At 41.2% G+C, this 16302-nt stretch overlaps 1 protein-coding gene across 1 annotated transcript in view; it reads left to right on the forward strand.

Annotated features, from left to right (window-relative positions):
* CDC73 (cell division cycle 73) overlaps positions 1–16302 on the forward strand; it is a 165369-nt gene that overhangs the window by 39782 nt on the left and 109285 nt on the right. The window contains exon 10 of the mRNA XM_074961163.1: positions 7218–7282. Within this exon, the coding sequence (XP_074817264.1) occupies positions 7218–7282 (65 nt within the window). The remainder of the gene's footprint in view (positions 1–7217; positions 7283–16302) is intronic.

A 16302-nucleotide genomic window follows, 5' to 3' on the forward strand; every position in this document is an offset into this window, starting at 1 on the left:
CAATGTAATCATTGATTATAGAAAGAGGAGTGCAGTGTGCTCAAACATGGTGACCACAGCACTTTCGTTTCACCCAGACTAGGATCTTTTAAACTACAAAATTCTCCCAACTGTACAGATTTCTTGTCTGTTGCTTGTATCATATTTTATATACATGCTTTTACAATTTGAAACCTGTGTCAGCCATAGCAATGTGCACTTCTTGGAAAGACTATAGCTACTATTTGATTTCCATACAGTATAAAATGTAGGGAGTGGAAAAATCAATGTTTTTCAGGGGGGAGATAATGTGGTTCTGATCCTTGTTATATGTGGATGGCTCAAGAGCAGTTTGCCTCATTGCTAAATTTGTGTTCATTGAAGCACCCACAAAATACAGTTAAGTTGAAAAATAAATAAATAAAAAAGGTAAATTTTAGTGGTGGTTTTTTTTTTTTTGGTGTGGATACAGTGTGGACTTTGGGAGGTGGGGAGTAATTCTGTACCCGAGAGGGAAAAGGAACCTTGTGTTTGAGCTGGGTAATCCTGAGGTTGGAATCCTAGAAACCGCTAACCCTAGAGAGAAGGCTTGAGTTGAGTTTTATCTAGTGAAATCTTATTATGTTACTAATAAGACAAATTCTAGGGTTTTTTGGGGCTCTGCACAATATACAAAGTATTTTAGAACATTATTGGAAAAGCAACTACTTATCACCTCATTAAGCACTAAATTTTCATACCCTGTACAAAGGCAGAGTACAGAACCTATTGGGAACATAATGCAAAGGCTTGCAAAATGGGGGCAGAGATGTATCCTCAACCTGAAGCTGGAACTTGTGCAGCTACTCTGCAACTCCTGCTGCAGCCTGTGGGGTATAGGACAGAGTTAAGGGAGAAGAATTCCTTACATGGAATATATTAGTACAGCATTTATTTTTAAATATTTCTAGTTCTCCTAATACCATGTTGATACTAAGTTAAAACTTTTTCATATTTATCATTTACCACTTGTTTTTTTATCTTTGTACCACATTGTCAGTATTTTAGCAAATTCACTAGGGTTGCTGTTAAAGAACTATTAAGCCCAAGATTTTCAAAAGTGACTAGGACTTGTGTGTTCAACTTTTGACACCTCAAGGGAGCCTGATTTTTTTTAGAAGATGCTGAAGTGCCAACCCTCTGAAAATGAGGCCCCTCTAACAAATCTCATGTTGGGCACCCAAAATCATTGATCACTTTTTTGAAAATCTCTGCCTCAGCAGATAATCACTGGGTGAAATTCTAGCGCCTATGAGATGTAGGAAGTCAGATTATCATAATAGTTCCTTCTGATCTTACTCTCAAATGCTAATAGTATATTGAATGTTAACAGGAAAACTCACTGAATTTTCCTCAGTAACGAATAGATATAAGGATAACATACCAAAAAGCATTACCCATGCTGTCCTGAATAACCTGTTAAAAACTGGAACTAAATTATATGTACAACTTGCCACAAAAATAGTGTGTGCAGTCATTTTAGCTCTTCTATCAGAGGATCTTACAACATTAGAAGGGCTTCATAGTATTAAACTAACAATTACTGAATAAGTATGGCTAAGCATGGACTTAGTCTTTTAATCTCAATTTTACTACAGTATTATCCATGGCGGTCTTAATTAGGAAATTGCTTGCTTATGTGGGTTTTTCTACCTTGGATATTTCAGTATGTTGGCTTAGTATGGGAATGGCTTAGTATGCTTGTTAACATAAGCAATTTAAAACATGTAGATGTAAGATAATAGGTTAAACCACTTTAACCTGGCAAGATATGGTAAGGAGACTGCTGAGCTGCAGCCAAGTTTCTGTATGGTCTGGGATGGATCGTTACTCCGAAGGTGGTATCAGTTTGCTCACCTGGGTGGCTTGCCTTACTGTCTCTATGCCAAATAGGACAAGTTCTGTTACTGAAATGCTTTAGTTAAGGTAGCTGCAATGGTAAATGAGTTTTTAAATGTTAAGTACTATTCTTTTGAGAGTAAAGAACAAATCTGTTATATCCGCAGTAAATTCAACTGCTTTAGCAGTCCTGTAGTAGACACAGACCAGTGCTTATTCTCAAGCATACTTTTTATTACTCCAGCTATGATTAAAAGGAGAAAAGTTGTCTTGTCTTTAAACTTAAATTGTAGTATGTCACATTAAACATGTAAGAATGTGTCTTACAGCTCCATTCATCATAAAATGGTCTCTGTCCTCGCCATGGAAGATCATGTTACCTGGCTGTACACCTGGCCAGTCCCATCCCATTCCATCCCCTCCAAACAATCAAGCTGTTAAGGCAAAGACACTGCAATTACTTTGCTCAGGCATTATTTCCTCACTTCTGACTTTGTGACTTTCAAATTGCTAGTGAGCAGCACACATTCTTTAACAACACAAAATAAACCTACATACTAGATTTTCTCCTTTTCTTCTTACTCTTTATGTTTAGTTCGTTTTAATTTTGACTGGGCATTAAGAAGGTAAGAGAACTTTATGCATGGCATCATTTTCATGGACCACCTCTTTCCGACCCCTAACCTGTCACATCTATTTTGGCAATATAACAAGCTATATTTTTGATTCATAACTGCTTCTGAAACCGCGATAATGCCCTTTTTGAGCAGCATATCTGGCACCCTTCTCCCTCTTACATCAAGGCTTAGTCTTTCATTTTGAACACAGTGTGTACTTAATTTAGCGTGACCACTGAGCTAATGTGTGAAAGGGTATTTTTTGTCCTGTAGGATACTGAAGTAATAAACTGCTTTAAGAGCAGTAGCTAAATTCTTCTCTGCTGACCTTTTTAGACTGCTTTGCCTGCTTTTCATCAACCCCACTTTTAAAGTGATGTGAGCACGTGAAAAGTGCTGAAATGATAGCCCGGAAGATTTGCATGATCTTACTTATCAAACATATTCAGCACAGGTGGTAGCAATATAAACTTCCCCAGCAATGCCCTCTCCCTCACTTGAGGGGCTACCTTCAGAAGTGAGATGTTCGCCTTTGTTTCTCTGCTGAGACTGCCACCAAGGTGCCATATTCAAAAAATGAATTGCTATCAGAACTGACACACTACTTGTGATCCCATCTAGTATAAACTGGAGAGAGATTTTCAGGACAGCCATCTGACAGTATTCTTTCTGTCATTACAGGCTACAGTGTCTTCTTTACCACATGTAAATGTTTTCCCATGTTTAACTGAAAGGCTTGTTGTTGGACTTAGTGTGGGCATCAATCTTTCACCCACACCTGTAATTTTGCTTCATGTTTAAGTATGGTTTTATTTACACAATAAATTAATATGTTCAGATTGCCTACTTGCCACTTCTTTTGAACAGTAAATTTATGAAATAGAGGGGGGAGTCTCCAGTTTCTAAGCTTGAGGCTGCTTTTGCAGTTACGAAGCAAACTGGTTATCATCGGAACCAGGTTGTCAATGAAGTTGTAATATAAATGTATTTCTTGTCTTGTCATGGGGATTTTAAGAGCTGCTATCTTGTAGATGTATAATAGTATTTTCTACCAAAATTCTAAATTTTAATTATACTCCATGTCCAGATTTTTGTGTTGTGCTTAGAATTAAATTTCTCTTTAGAAATAGAATCCCTACAATCAAAAAATGAATGTTGCTAATAATAGAGAATAAATATGCAAGGCATTCACAAATTTTGCTTTGAAGAAATACAGGCTATCACCTGTCTTCATGTTTTTCCAGCCTGGTGTGGGTGAGCTGGGTGATATCTTGTGTCTGAGTGTTAGACTATAAAATTAATATTTGCAAATAAAACTTCAGTTACTATGGTCAGGTTGTTATTGAGAGGCTGTTAAACAGAACTCAGCATGATCTTCCAGTTGTAAGATTATTAACTATTTGATAACTGATTATGGGCTAGGGGATTTATAAACAATCTCTCTTTATATCTGATGCATTTTATAAAATTCAGTTATTTTGTTAATGTAGTTTAGAAACTGCTGCATGGAGCCCTTTGTTTTTGATTTGACTGCTAGTAAAGAGGAAAGTGTTACACCAAATTTCACTCCAAAGAAGAAGTTGTTTGACTTCATTAGCATAGTGGTTCTTAAAACAGATTAGTGGACCACTTCCAGATAGTCCAGAGAGCTTCTGCCATCAGTAATAACACATGTACCGCTGAAATGGGAAGTGGTATACAGTCTTCATTTTAGGTATGGATGAATCAGCCTTCAACCAGAGCTGTTTTGTATTCCTAGCAGTGCTCCCTTGTGCTGCTTTTGCCTGTTTGGGTTCCTTCCCAGGAACTAAAGTCTGTTAGTCTTTTTTTTTTTGTCACTATTACCTTGATGTAAATTCAACCATGATCAGATTTACTGAGGGCTCAACACTGGATGAATAGCAAACAAAAGGGACACAGAAACAAACTGTAGATTGACCTGGAATGGTTAGAACAGTGGGGCTTGTAAGCAATGAGAGAGAATTTTGGGTACTAAAAATGTAAAATCTACATGGAGAGTGGAAATAAAGAACATGCATACAAATTGTAGTGGTGGAATGTAATCAGACCGAAAAACTCACATCAATATACTGGCTTATTTTCACTTTTGGGCCTAGCCCTTTTAAATGGAACAAGGCATGGTGTTTGCTGCAGAGTGAGGCTGAGAGGGAAGGTGGTCTGAGATTTCTGAAGTCCACAGTATAAAAAAATTTGACACATGCTGGGTTATTGAACCATCTGTTAGGCTACAACATGGGAATTGTTATACCATAATAGACAATGATCCAGCTAGTTAGGTTTCTCATATCAGTGGGGTTGGGTGAAAAATGAGATCCACTTCAATTTAGGCATAAACAGTTTATTTTAGCCTTTATTTTGTACATTTTAAGACAATACTATTATCACCTATGAATGACACATACATGCAAAACCAGATAAGGCAAGAAAGATAATCAATCAACTTCTGTCTCCTAGGGATAGAGGAACTTTTTTCAAATCTCTGGTTTCTGTTTTTCCCTGTCTTCTACACACTCTTGTTGTCAATCACATATCTTTTAGCCCTTGTTCTGTAGCTTTGTGCAGAATCTGTTTACCAAGTTACCTCATCTGTGTACCTATCTAATTAAAACATTCTCGTGCATGGAGGGGATGGAATGATGAGAGTGCCTGCAATGGCATGTAGCTGATCTGCGACTGCTAGCACCAAATATCTGCAATGGCCGGTATTGGGACGCTAGATGAGGAGGGCCCGCAGTTATTACAGCGAATTCTTTCCCAGGTGTGTGTCTGGTGGGTGGTGCCTACATGCTCAGAGTCTAACTGATCACCATATTTGGGGTCAGGAAGAAATTCCGCCCCCCCCCGAGTTACATTGGCAGAGACCCTGGGTGTGTTTTGCCTTCCACTCCGGCATGGGGCACAGGTTTAAACTAGTGTAGAGGGCGAATTCTCTGTAATTTGAAGTCTTTAAATCATGCTTTAAGGACTTCGGTAACTCAGCCAGAGGTTATGGGTCTATGACAGGAGTGGATGGGCGAGGTTCTGTGATCTGCAATGTGCAGGAGATCAGGCTAGATGATCATGATGGTCCCTTCTGACCTTGAAGTCTGAGTCTATTAATCACAATAACTAACCTAAACTAAGACATTTTTGCTTATCCTGCTAAAACTTACTTTTATATCTGCTTCTGTCATCTATTCTTTACTATCCTCCCCACTGGCTCTATCCAGTTCTTGCCTTTATAATAGTTATTCTCTTTACTGATCTGTTTTTTATGACCTTGGGTTTTTTCTTGTTGCGGGAGAGGTGGTACACCTGGAGCTTGACACTCTGCTTTACTCTGCTGTTTACAGAGACCAAGGTTTTACAAATAAGAGAGAGAAACCAGGTTTCATGGTTTATATAATCCTGAAGCTGTTTCAGCTAAGTTCTGAAATGCTGCATCAGTAGAGACCTACAAAATGCAAACATTCCTTGATATTTTCTTTTAGATAATAATTTCTGTAGTTAGTATGTATATTTGACTAACAGTTTGTTACAGTTTTCTAACAGTGGTTACTGCCACATACTCCAGAGGATGTTGTTACCCCACCCCACTTCCTCCACAATGTATTCAGTGAGGAGTGGTAGGGAAAACTTCATCCTGATCTTACTGGAGATCAGTTTATGCCCTGAAGAATAAGGATTGATTAGTCATTAACACGTTTATGCTATTAGTGTAACCACAGTTACTATTGTGTTCAAATAAATGTCTAATCTTTAACACATTTCTTGGTTTATGGTGGTTTTAGGGGGGGTGTGTGTGTTTATAAACCTAATTTTATCTGCCTACACATCTGCGGTGTGTACAATGTGGATCATGAGACTGTTAGGAGTGCTGCTTTTAGTTGCATAATTGGGTCTTCTGCCTCTGTTAGAATCTGTGTTTAAAACTGACTACTTTTATTGTATTAAAGGTGAACACGCTTGAGTGAATTTATATTTATTTTGCTATTGTACTAAAATCCCAGTTTTTAAAATTCTCCATCAGGCTTCATTTGAGTATTCAAGGAAGTTGAGTTGTAAAACTAACATGCATGTTGGGATATCAGAACCAAATTTAAGGGCCAAATAGTGCAATCACAAGTCTTATTCTCAGTTCATATTCTGAGCCACTGTCCCATCTTAATCTAGCCCAGATTAGTGTATGAGGATGTGTGTTTAGAGCAGCACCAGCAACACATAGAGCAGTGCACTGTTGCAGTATTGCAAAGAGATGAGAGAAAGGAAGACCAGTCAAACTGGATACACAAGCATGGGAGGAGTGTTGTCCATGTAGCAGTAAAGTATCCTGAACTCCATATAGGAAAACTGGTTACAGGAAAACAAATATGCAAAAGTAGTCATCTGCCTACAGTAAAACACTCTGAGCTATCCATGATTACTGTCCATATTTTTAACCAGTGTTAAACATAAAGAGAGCATTCCTGGCCTTCATTGAAGTTTATGACTAAACTCCTTGGGACCTCAGTGAGACCAGGATTTCACCTAGGCCATATTTAGAACCAACCAGGATAGTGACTGTGACTGGTGTAGTTAAAAGTTAGTGTGTATACAGGGCTTAAAATACTGCACCAGCAGGAAGGCATTTTTCCTCCCAAAAGCGACTGGAAAGGAATTTCCCCTATCCTGCCAGTTTAAACATGGGCTTTAATCTGATGCTTGCATGTGGAATGACTTACAAGGCACTCTTTTACTTTACAGAGACGGAAGGCTTCAAAATTGACACTATGGGAACCTACCATGGAATGACTTTGAAGTCTGTAACGGTAAGTTAAAAAGCGTTTCTGAAATGCAGTATGCCTCACTGACAGCATATATAAATGCTTCAGGTTTACTTTGCCTGTGCCTCTCAACAAGGTTGTCTGTTTGTTAGCAGCATTAATGAGAAGTCAATGTCTGATTTAAAATCTGGGGAATGCACTGGTTCTGTGTATAAATTGAAGAGCTCTTTCTCTTTCTTTCCCGTCCTTTTCTTTTTTAAGATGTTTGTAACCCTGGGTAGAGACTAACACTTTGCCTACATTAGAAAGGGTTTTCCAGTATAGCTGTACCGGCAAACGCTCCTACTGGAGATGCAGATGATATCATCAATAATTCTTTTGTCAGTATTGCTTATCCTGGTTCCTGTAATGAAATGAGCTTCTACCAGCAAAAGGTCTTTTTTGTCTGTCTAACTGTGTCTGCCCTAAGGTTTTTGCTAGCATAGCTATGTTGGTTAGCGGTGTAACATGTCAGCAAAACTTTGAACAGTAGACTTGGAATATTGCCTCACATCCAACTTTGTTTGGGTTTAATTTAGTGATGGTAGAGTTCATTGACCTCTGCAGTATTGTCTAAGCTTTTTCCTCCATCTAGCCTGGTGAGATTGATGACCATTTGTATCACATGACTTGATTTATCTTTTTTTAATGTGGATTGCTATACGTACAGATGAGAAAGCAGAGACCCTCAACCAGACTTTTATTTCATATTGGTCTTAAGTTGTCTGCTTATATGGAAGGTGGTTGAACATTTTCAAACAAACGCTGTTTTGATCTGCCTATAAGTAGGATAGATGCTACAAAACTAACATAAAGGCCTCATTAAGACTTTTGCCATGTAGCATATCATAGAATAGAATATCAGGGTTGGAAGGGACCTCAGGAGGTCATCTAGTCCAACCCCCTCCTCAAAGCAGGACCAATCCCCAATTTTTGCCCCACATCCCTAAATGGCCCCCTCAAGGAGTGAGCTCACAACCCTGGGTTTAGCAGGCCAATGCTCAAGCCACTGAACTACCTGTATACCTATATATATCTGAATAGAAAGCACTAAACATTCTTCCCAATCTGTGCACCTGTTGCTACTGTGCACTCCTAATTTGAACATAAAATAATGCCTAGAATGTAAATGTTTCAAAACTAATTGGTTCTTATTTGAACTTTTTCCTTTGTCTAATAAAAACTGTCTTGCCATTGCCCTCCTCTAATCTGAAAACACTGGCACCCAGTTCATTTTTTAATAGTTAAGTAATGAATCCATTTGGTGCCAAAAGTCTGCCTTTTAGATGAATTCAAAATGCACTGGTGTGTAGAATTAAGGGGAAAAATGTGGCTGCTTGAATCAAAGGCCTTGTGTTACAGTGGTGCTTGTTAGGCTAGCCCCAGTGAAGGGACCAGCAGTGCTAGGTTACTAAACACAGATTTTCAGGGTGTAATGTCTGTTTCAAATAGTCATGTTGTGACTTGGCAAACACTTGGCCTGCATGTTGTCCTGTGGGGAAAAAAGTGAAAGTTTCTATTATGTTGTTCAAAGCTTTAGCTAAACTAGGCTTAATTAAAATTAAAAATATCTTAAAGTGCAATTAGTCAGGAAAGTGACTCTAGAAATAGCTTTGCATGGCTTCATATCGAAGTTCTGCATCCAAAAGTTTCAGGGATTTCCCCCTTCCCCCCCGCCCGATAACCCCACTTTACAAATTCAACATAGGATCTATAGTTTTAAGATACTTTGAACTGAAATTTTGTATAGAAGTTGCTAAATTGGATTCCTTTAATTTTTTCCCCATCAAGCTCTTCCATTGAAGAAAAAAGTTTCACTGTTTAAAAAAACAAAACAAACAGACAAAAAAAAACTAATTATGAAACTAAAACTGGTTCTTTCCTTAATATGATCTAGAACCTTTTAGAATAATAATAATCCAGTTTCTTAAAATGTTATGGGACTACGCATAACATCTTTATAGTGCCATGAGAAACGATAAAATCTCATCTGCCATTTTAGAATTACTCCATCTAAAAATCAAGTTCTGTGCTCCGACAGTTGTGGTGGACTCCAACAGTTGTGGTGGAATCTTGGCTTTCTGTTATGGACACGGAGGAAAGAATTGTTACTTAAGTGGTGCAGAAATATTACTATATGCATCTCTCTCCAAGCTTGATTTCACTTAAGTGATTGGCATGGTTTGAAGGAGATTGTAACAATACCCGCAGACAGACAACCTGTCTGTGGTATCAAGTTTCCCACTTCTTTTGAGTTCCACACTTTCTTTTCAGTCCTGTTTCTTCTATTTTTGACACAGTACTGGAAGAAATCAGACTGTCAGGGAATTGAAACATATTCTGCACATTTAAAAAAAACTAATGCAGTAATTTGCTCCCCCCCAAATTGAATGAAAAAGTAATGAATATGCATTAGAATACTTGGTCAGTCCTCAATTCTGGGAAAAATGCTGAAATCTGATGTAAAGCATACTGCAGCAAGGTAGATGATTCTCTTCACTCATAGCATCCTTGATTGTTTCTATTCTGGCTTCTACATCATTTGTTTTTGGAATGGAGGAGATCACTGACTACCTTGGGGAAGACTGTTCCTCCTGTTGATTCTCTGAGCACAACTGGGTGGTGGACACTGTTGAACACATGTTCTAACCTTGATTTATCAAGTGCTAAGCTGGTGAGTTGGGCACACTCCTCATGGTTTTGTTCTTTAATCCTTGATGCAGCCAAATAGAATTTCCTCAGTTCCTTCTGTTCAGATTCTCGAACTTTTTCATTCTGTGAACCACTTTGATACCAACGCTTTCTTTTTCTACCCCCGGTGGTATTAGTTCCCAGCAATTTTCATTTCACAGACAACTGTAAAGGTGTTGACAGAACTCTGGTTGTTCCTGGGCCATAATGTGGAACCCAGCTATGTGTAGTAATCTGCCCACCTCTGAGATTTTAGAAATGCAGCTTAAAATCCTACCTTTTCTGTGCTGCTTGTAATCCATACACGGTTGTCCAGTTTTCTCATAGGCTTCTTACTATTACGAACTATGAGTTTCTCTTAATTTGTGTCTCCCACCTGCTCTCATCTTCCTACTGTAATTGGTTTACATTGCTTTATATGAAACTCTCAAAACTATCAAGTATGAATATGTTGAAACTGCTCTCTGGATATTTGAGAGACTCTGGTGCTTGCATTTTTCTACAAACAAACAACTACATTTTAACTGCTGCTTTGTAAGTGGTGTTGGAAGTCCCATTGGAATTCAAAATTTGTGACAAAATAGATTGTGAATAGTGGGGTTTTTTGAAGTAATGTCAGCTAAAATAATCTGTGCTGCTAGCTGTTCTTTCTTGGAGTAGGGAAGTTGGAATGCCTAGAAAGAACTAACTTACTGTAACACATTTTTATTGCTAAACCATGAAGTTCATTATTTCTGTAGTTGAACTGATTACAGTAACAGAACTTCCTCAGGAGTGCTCCTTTCTCTTACCTGCCACATCTCCCCATTTTCCTGGGATGGTTATAATTGATGAACCAATGAACTACTGGTATTATCATTATGCTATTTAGTTACCCAGCAGTTTATACTGCAAACTGGACGGCATCTTCATTGTGTCTTAGAAACACATGACCTTCCATCCTACCTATAGGTTTCACTGCAAGCCATAATCTCATGTACTGGTTTTATTATTATTTTTTTCATTTTAAAATGGGAATGCTCTCTGTCAGGGTAACTAGGGTAGGGTCAGTGGAAACGTGAATATGGAAGATGATCCTATTGGTAGACCTACTCCTATACCATGTATACAGTGTTGGATGATAGCTGGCATTTGTTCTCCCAGTGAATGCTGAGGAAAAATTGCCCACATTTTTAACCTGTACTATTAAGAGTACAAACATACTTGTTTAAAACGGACACAAATAAAATATACCTGATGCTTTTTTATTCTGACCTTGTTAAAGGAAGGATGCTCAGTTAAAAGCCAAGCTAGTGCCATCAAGTGGAAACCTAAACAATAGTGTGACCTTTACGTTGCATTAGACATAATGAAACTCAATTCTGGACTAATAGTATTGCTGTAACTAGAAAACATGAAGCCCTTAGCTGTCTCCGCAGCTTGACATGGTTGTAAAGGTCAGCACAAACGAGCTGTCCAATGACTCATCTTGGAATATTGGAGTAATGAGAAGTTGCTTGTGATTTGCATGTACAATAAAGTTGGCTTTTGCTTTTCCCTTTGCTTTTGCTTTGGTGAGGTCGTGCTCTGTATTTACTATACGTATATTGTGACAGGGTTGGGCCAGATGGCTACAGGAGAGTACTAGAAGGCAGATATATTAGCCCCAGGTTAAGTAGGTCCCTTTTCCCTGGGTAAGGTAACAAGGAAGGTTCCAGAACAATCAGGAACCTTCTGGAGACAATTAAGGCAGACAGGCTGATTAGAACACCTGCAGCTAATCAAGAAGCTGCTAGAATCAATTAAGGCAGGCTAATCAGGGCACCTGGGTTTAAAAAGGAGCTCACTTCAGTTTGTGGTACACATGTGAGGAGCTGGGAGCAAGAGGCACTAGGAGCTGAGTGAGAACGTGTACTGTTGAAGGACTGAGGAGTACAAGCATTATCAGACACCAGGAGGAAGGTCCTATGGTGAGAATAAAGGTGTTGGGAGGAGGCCATGGGGAAGTAGCCCAGGGAGTTGTAGCTGTTGCACAGCTGTCCTAGGAGGCACTCTAGACAGCTGCATTCCACAGGGCCCTGGGCTGGAACCCGGAGTAGAGGGCGGGCCCGGGTTCCCCACAAACCTCCCAACTCCTGGTCAGACACAGGAGGAGGTGACCTGGACTGTGGGTTCACGAAAACTGCCAAACTGAGGGCTGCCGTGAATCTCCAAGGCGAGCAAATCTGCCAATAAGCGCAAGACCCACCAAGATAGAGGAGGAACTTTTGCCACAGTATATAACTTTGTCACTTACTTCTCCAGGACAAAGATGAGGCTTAGTCAGTGTGACCTAAGATTTTACTTACAGCTGACTTCCATGCCACTATATTTTTCTTCTCCTGTGTCCTGGGTTTTCTCCTTCCCTTCACATAGGTGTATTAGTAAATTGTATAATCCTGTATCAAATAATCTTCTCTTTCAAATGTAGCAGTCGCAATAACTGGAATGGCAAGGGTCTAAACTGTGTCTCCTTATCAGTACCACCATCTGAGACAGGGGTGGGCAAACCTTTTGGCCAAAGGGACACATCTTGGTATGAAAATTGTATGTGGGCCATGAATGCTCACAAAATTGGGGTTGGGGTGTGGGCTGTGTCTGGGGGATGCGGGCTCTGGGGTGGGGTCAGAAATGAGGAGTTCAGGGTGTGGGAAGGGGCTGGGGCAGGGGGTTAGGGTGTGGGGGAAAGGCTCTTGCTGGAAGTGCGGGCTCTCGGGTGAGGCTGGGGATGAGGGATTTGGGGTGTAGGAGGATGCTCTAGGCTGTGACCAAGGGGTTCAGAGGGTGGGGGGGGGTTAGGGCATTGTGAATGAGGGCTCTGGCTGGGGTGTGGACTCTGCGGTGGGGTCATAAATGAGGAGTTTAGGGTGCAGGAGGGGGCTCTGGGCTGGAGCAGGGGGTCGGGGCATGGGAGAGGGTTGGATGCAGGCTCCAGGTGGCGCTTACCTGAAGCAGCTCCTGGAAGAAGTGGCATGTCCCGCCTCTGGCTCCTATGCGGAGGTGTGGCGAAGTGGCTCTGCACGCTGCCCTGTCCACAGGTGCTGCCCCTGCAGCTCCCATTTGCCACAGTTTCTGGCCAATGGGAGCTGCGGCGGTGGCGCTTGGGGTGGGGGCAGTGCGTGCAGCCCCCTGGCTGCCCCTAAGCGTAGGAGCCAGAGGGGGGACATGCTGCTGCTTCCGGGGGCCTTGGTATGTGCGCACGGAGCAGCCACGGACCCCGCTCCCCAGCTGGAGCAGGGCAAGCCCCAGACCCCAATTCCCAGCAGGAGCTCGAGGGCTGGATGGAAGGTTAGATGTGGCCCCCAGGCCGTAGTTTGCCCATCCTAATCTGAGACACGGTTTTCAATTTTTCTATAGGCAGATTGGACCTGCATGTTTATTTTCATAGTGGGTGTAACAGATTCTACTTTTTGCCTTTCTGAGATTCTAGGAAGCTGTGGCTTAATACTTCTGTTTTCCTTTGGAAATCACAGCTTGTGAAGCATAGATAATCTGTTTGTTATTTTGACTGCTGGTATGGAGGCGGTCACTGAAGGTCATATTCAACTACAACCATCATTAACACTCCTCTCCCTTGGGAACCTTTGCCAGAAGGCATGGATTTGTCCACATCAGGTTTGTCTACATGTCCTTGATAATGAGACACTTGATCAGTTGAACTGGTTGTACGCAAGTCCTGTTGGCTAACTAGGTTTTAGTCAGTTTGGGCTATTTTGCTAATAGCAAACTAAAATGTAAACCTCTGTAGTGTTGCCAAATATATACGTTCTACACTTAAGAAATCCTAGTTTGTAGGAAGGGAAGCCTTCTTTTTAAAACTTCTAAATTCTTTTAAAAATGATTTTTCCAGTGCTAACAGGCTAGCGTCCAATTTTCAGATACCCATATTTTTAACTATTTTTTTGGAAGTTAGTGATGATTGAAAGTCCAGTTGTGATATTCGTTTGACTATCTGTCAAAGACTAAAGTTACCCAAATAGAGATTTTGGTCCACAGGTAATGTTTTCAAAATGAAGTTAGTACATTATACAGTCTGTACAGGGAAAAAGAAATCACTTTAGGATAAACGTGAGCGGGTAGGTAAACCACACTTCTGACAGTTATTCTGGGAGAATCTGAATATTGGCTGAACTCCACTATATTCGGAAGCATTTTTAGATCCGTTTGAGTTTGATGATCAAGAACAGAGACTTGACTAAGTTAAGATTTAAATAATCAAAGGATTTTGTTGCCCTTCCCTCCAAAAAATATCCCCAACTTCGTAATATAGTAGAATCTCAATTCATCAAAATCCAGCTAACAAAGGTTATCTGAAGATCCAATAAGTATGGCATTGCAATGTCTCCCTGATGGGTTATTATGTGGTGGGATAAAGAAAGTCAAGAGAGGAAGCTACTGGATTCTCTAAGGCTGGCAAGTGAGGGGTCAGTGAGGTTAGGGGAAGAGGTGCAATATCATGGGCACACACAGATTTTGCATGGAAGATTTGGATAATTGAGGTACACCTTTATGAGTAAATCATGAGATGCTGGTCAATTAATTAAAAGGAAGTATTCAGAGGAAATAAGAGAACACGATGTTTCTCGGTACCAAAACAGAGACTAGATGCCTGTCTGAATTGAAGTATTGCCATCAGTAGGATTTAGGACTGTAGTGGTGTAGAAATGTAAATATGTGTAATTTAGTTTTCATGGCATATGTGATTTTAAAAATCCACAAATTAAATTAAAACTGCTGCTTCCAGGCATTGCTCCCCATAAGAGGCCACCCAGCATGATGCAAGCTCTCACGCTGTTGCTGCCTATCTAAAAGGCAAGCTGTAGTGCTCCCCAGCAGTGCAAAAGCAATTAGACATGACTATGCTGTTAGCCTCTCTTCCGCAAAACAAACAATTATGCAGGATTTTCAGAAATATAATCAAAAGGATACAAATCCATCCTCATCACATTTTTATAAAATTGTTAGCTTCAACCCAGAGGGCAATACAAGCTTTTTTTAAAGTTGAGTTTTAAAATTAGAATTGTGCCCTGTGCAAGATCTCGCGCATGTGAGTGGATTGAATGTAGGTAAATTAACCCATTAGCTGCTTGCAGGTACTTAACTGTGTGACAGAAGCATTTGGTGGGATTTTGTTTGGTATAATATTTTTACCTATTTCAAACAAATGGGTAAATTGTAGCACCTTCCTCAGATTTCTTTTAAAATTAGTCAGGAACGGATTTTCCATGAAACAAATGTTTCACAGGACCCCCAATGACAGGGGGCCCCTCAAAATGCAGGACAAATATCTGACAACCTGCCTCTGAGTCCCAGGTGGCGGTGCAGCATGGCTCAGGCAGGCAGGCTGCCTGTATGCCATAGCCGGTGGCCCCACGCCGCTCCCGGAAGCGGCCGGCTGCTGACACGTCTCTGCACGCCCCGGGTGAGGGGGGTAGGTGGGAGGTGGCTTGGCGCAATGCCCCCATCCTAGGCAGCGCACAGAGACCCACTGTCCCCCTCCCCTCAAGGGGCGCGCAGAGATGTGCCAGCAGCAGGGCTAAGGCGGCTCCCTGCTTGCTCTGCCTCCCTTCCTTCTTGTGCGCCGCTTTGCTCCCGGAAGCAGCCAGCATGTCCCTGCAGCCCCTGTGGGGGGAGGGGGAGTTTCTACATGCACTGCTCCCATCCCAAGCGCTAACTCTGCAGCTCCCATGGGCCGGGAACTGTGGCCCATGGAAGCTGTGGGGGCAGCGTGTGCTGGTCACTTTGGGAGCTGCGCTGCCCGAGGTAAGCACTGCCTAGCTCCCGCACCCCTGCCCCAGCCCAGAGCCTGACCCCACACTCCAACTCCCTGTCCCAGCCTAGAGCGCACACCCAGCACCCAAACTTCCTCCCAGAGCCTGCCCCCCCGCACTCCCTCCTGCACCCCAACCCCCTGCCCCAATCAAGGTACCTCACTTTATGTTCATTTACTTCCCATTACTTATAATATAGAAGGAGGATGAAGGGAGAAAAAGAATGGAAAAATGGGGGTGGGGGAGATAAGAGACTGTTCTTCTCCTTGGCTGGGTCCTGACGTGGGCCCCTGAAAATGAAGCTGCACGCTGGGCCTGACTATCTCTAAATCCGCCACTGAAGTTAGTGTTTAATGCTAGAAAAGGAATAGCCACTTACAAAACTATTTGCACATGGGTGACACAAGATTTTTATATTGTAAAATGGGTTGCGACGACGGGGGAGGGAGACTGAAAGAATGGGCCATTAAACAATAGATGTTTTGCTGTCTTCTCACTGAAATTAAGCACAGTTGGCATGCGATCTCTACATAACAAACTGGTCAT

Source organism: Natator depressus, chromosome 8 (genome assembly GCF_965152275.1).
Source record: "Natator depressus isolate rNatDep1 chromosome 8, rNatDep2.hap1, whole genome shotgun sequence".
In the NCBI taxonomy this organism is placed as follows: Eukaryota; Metazoa; Chordata; order Testudines; family Cheloniidae; genus Natator; species Natator depressus.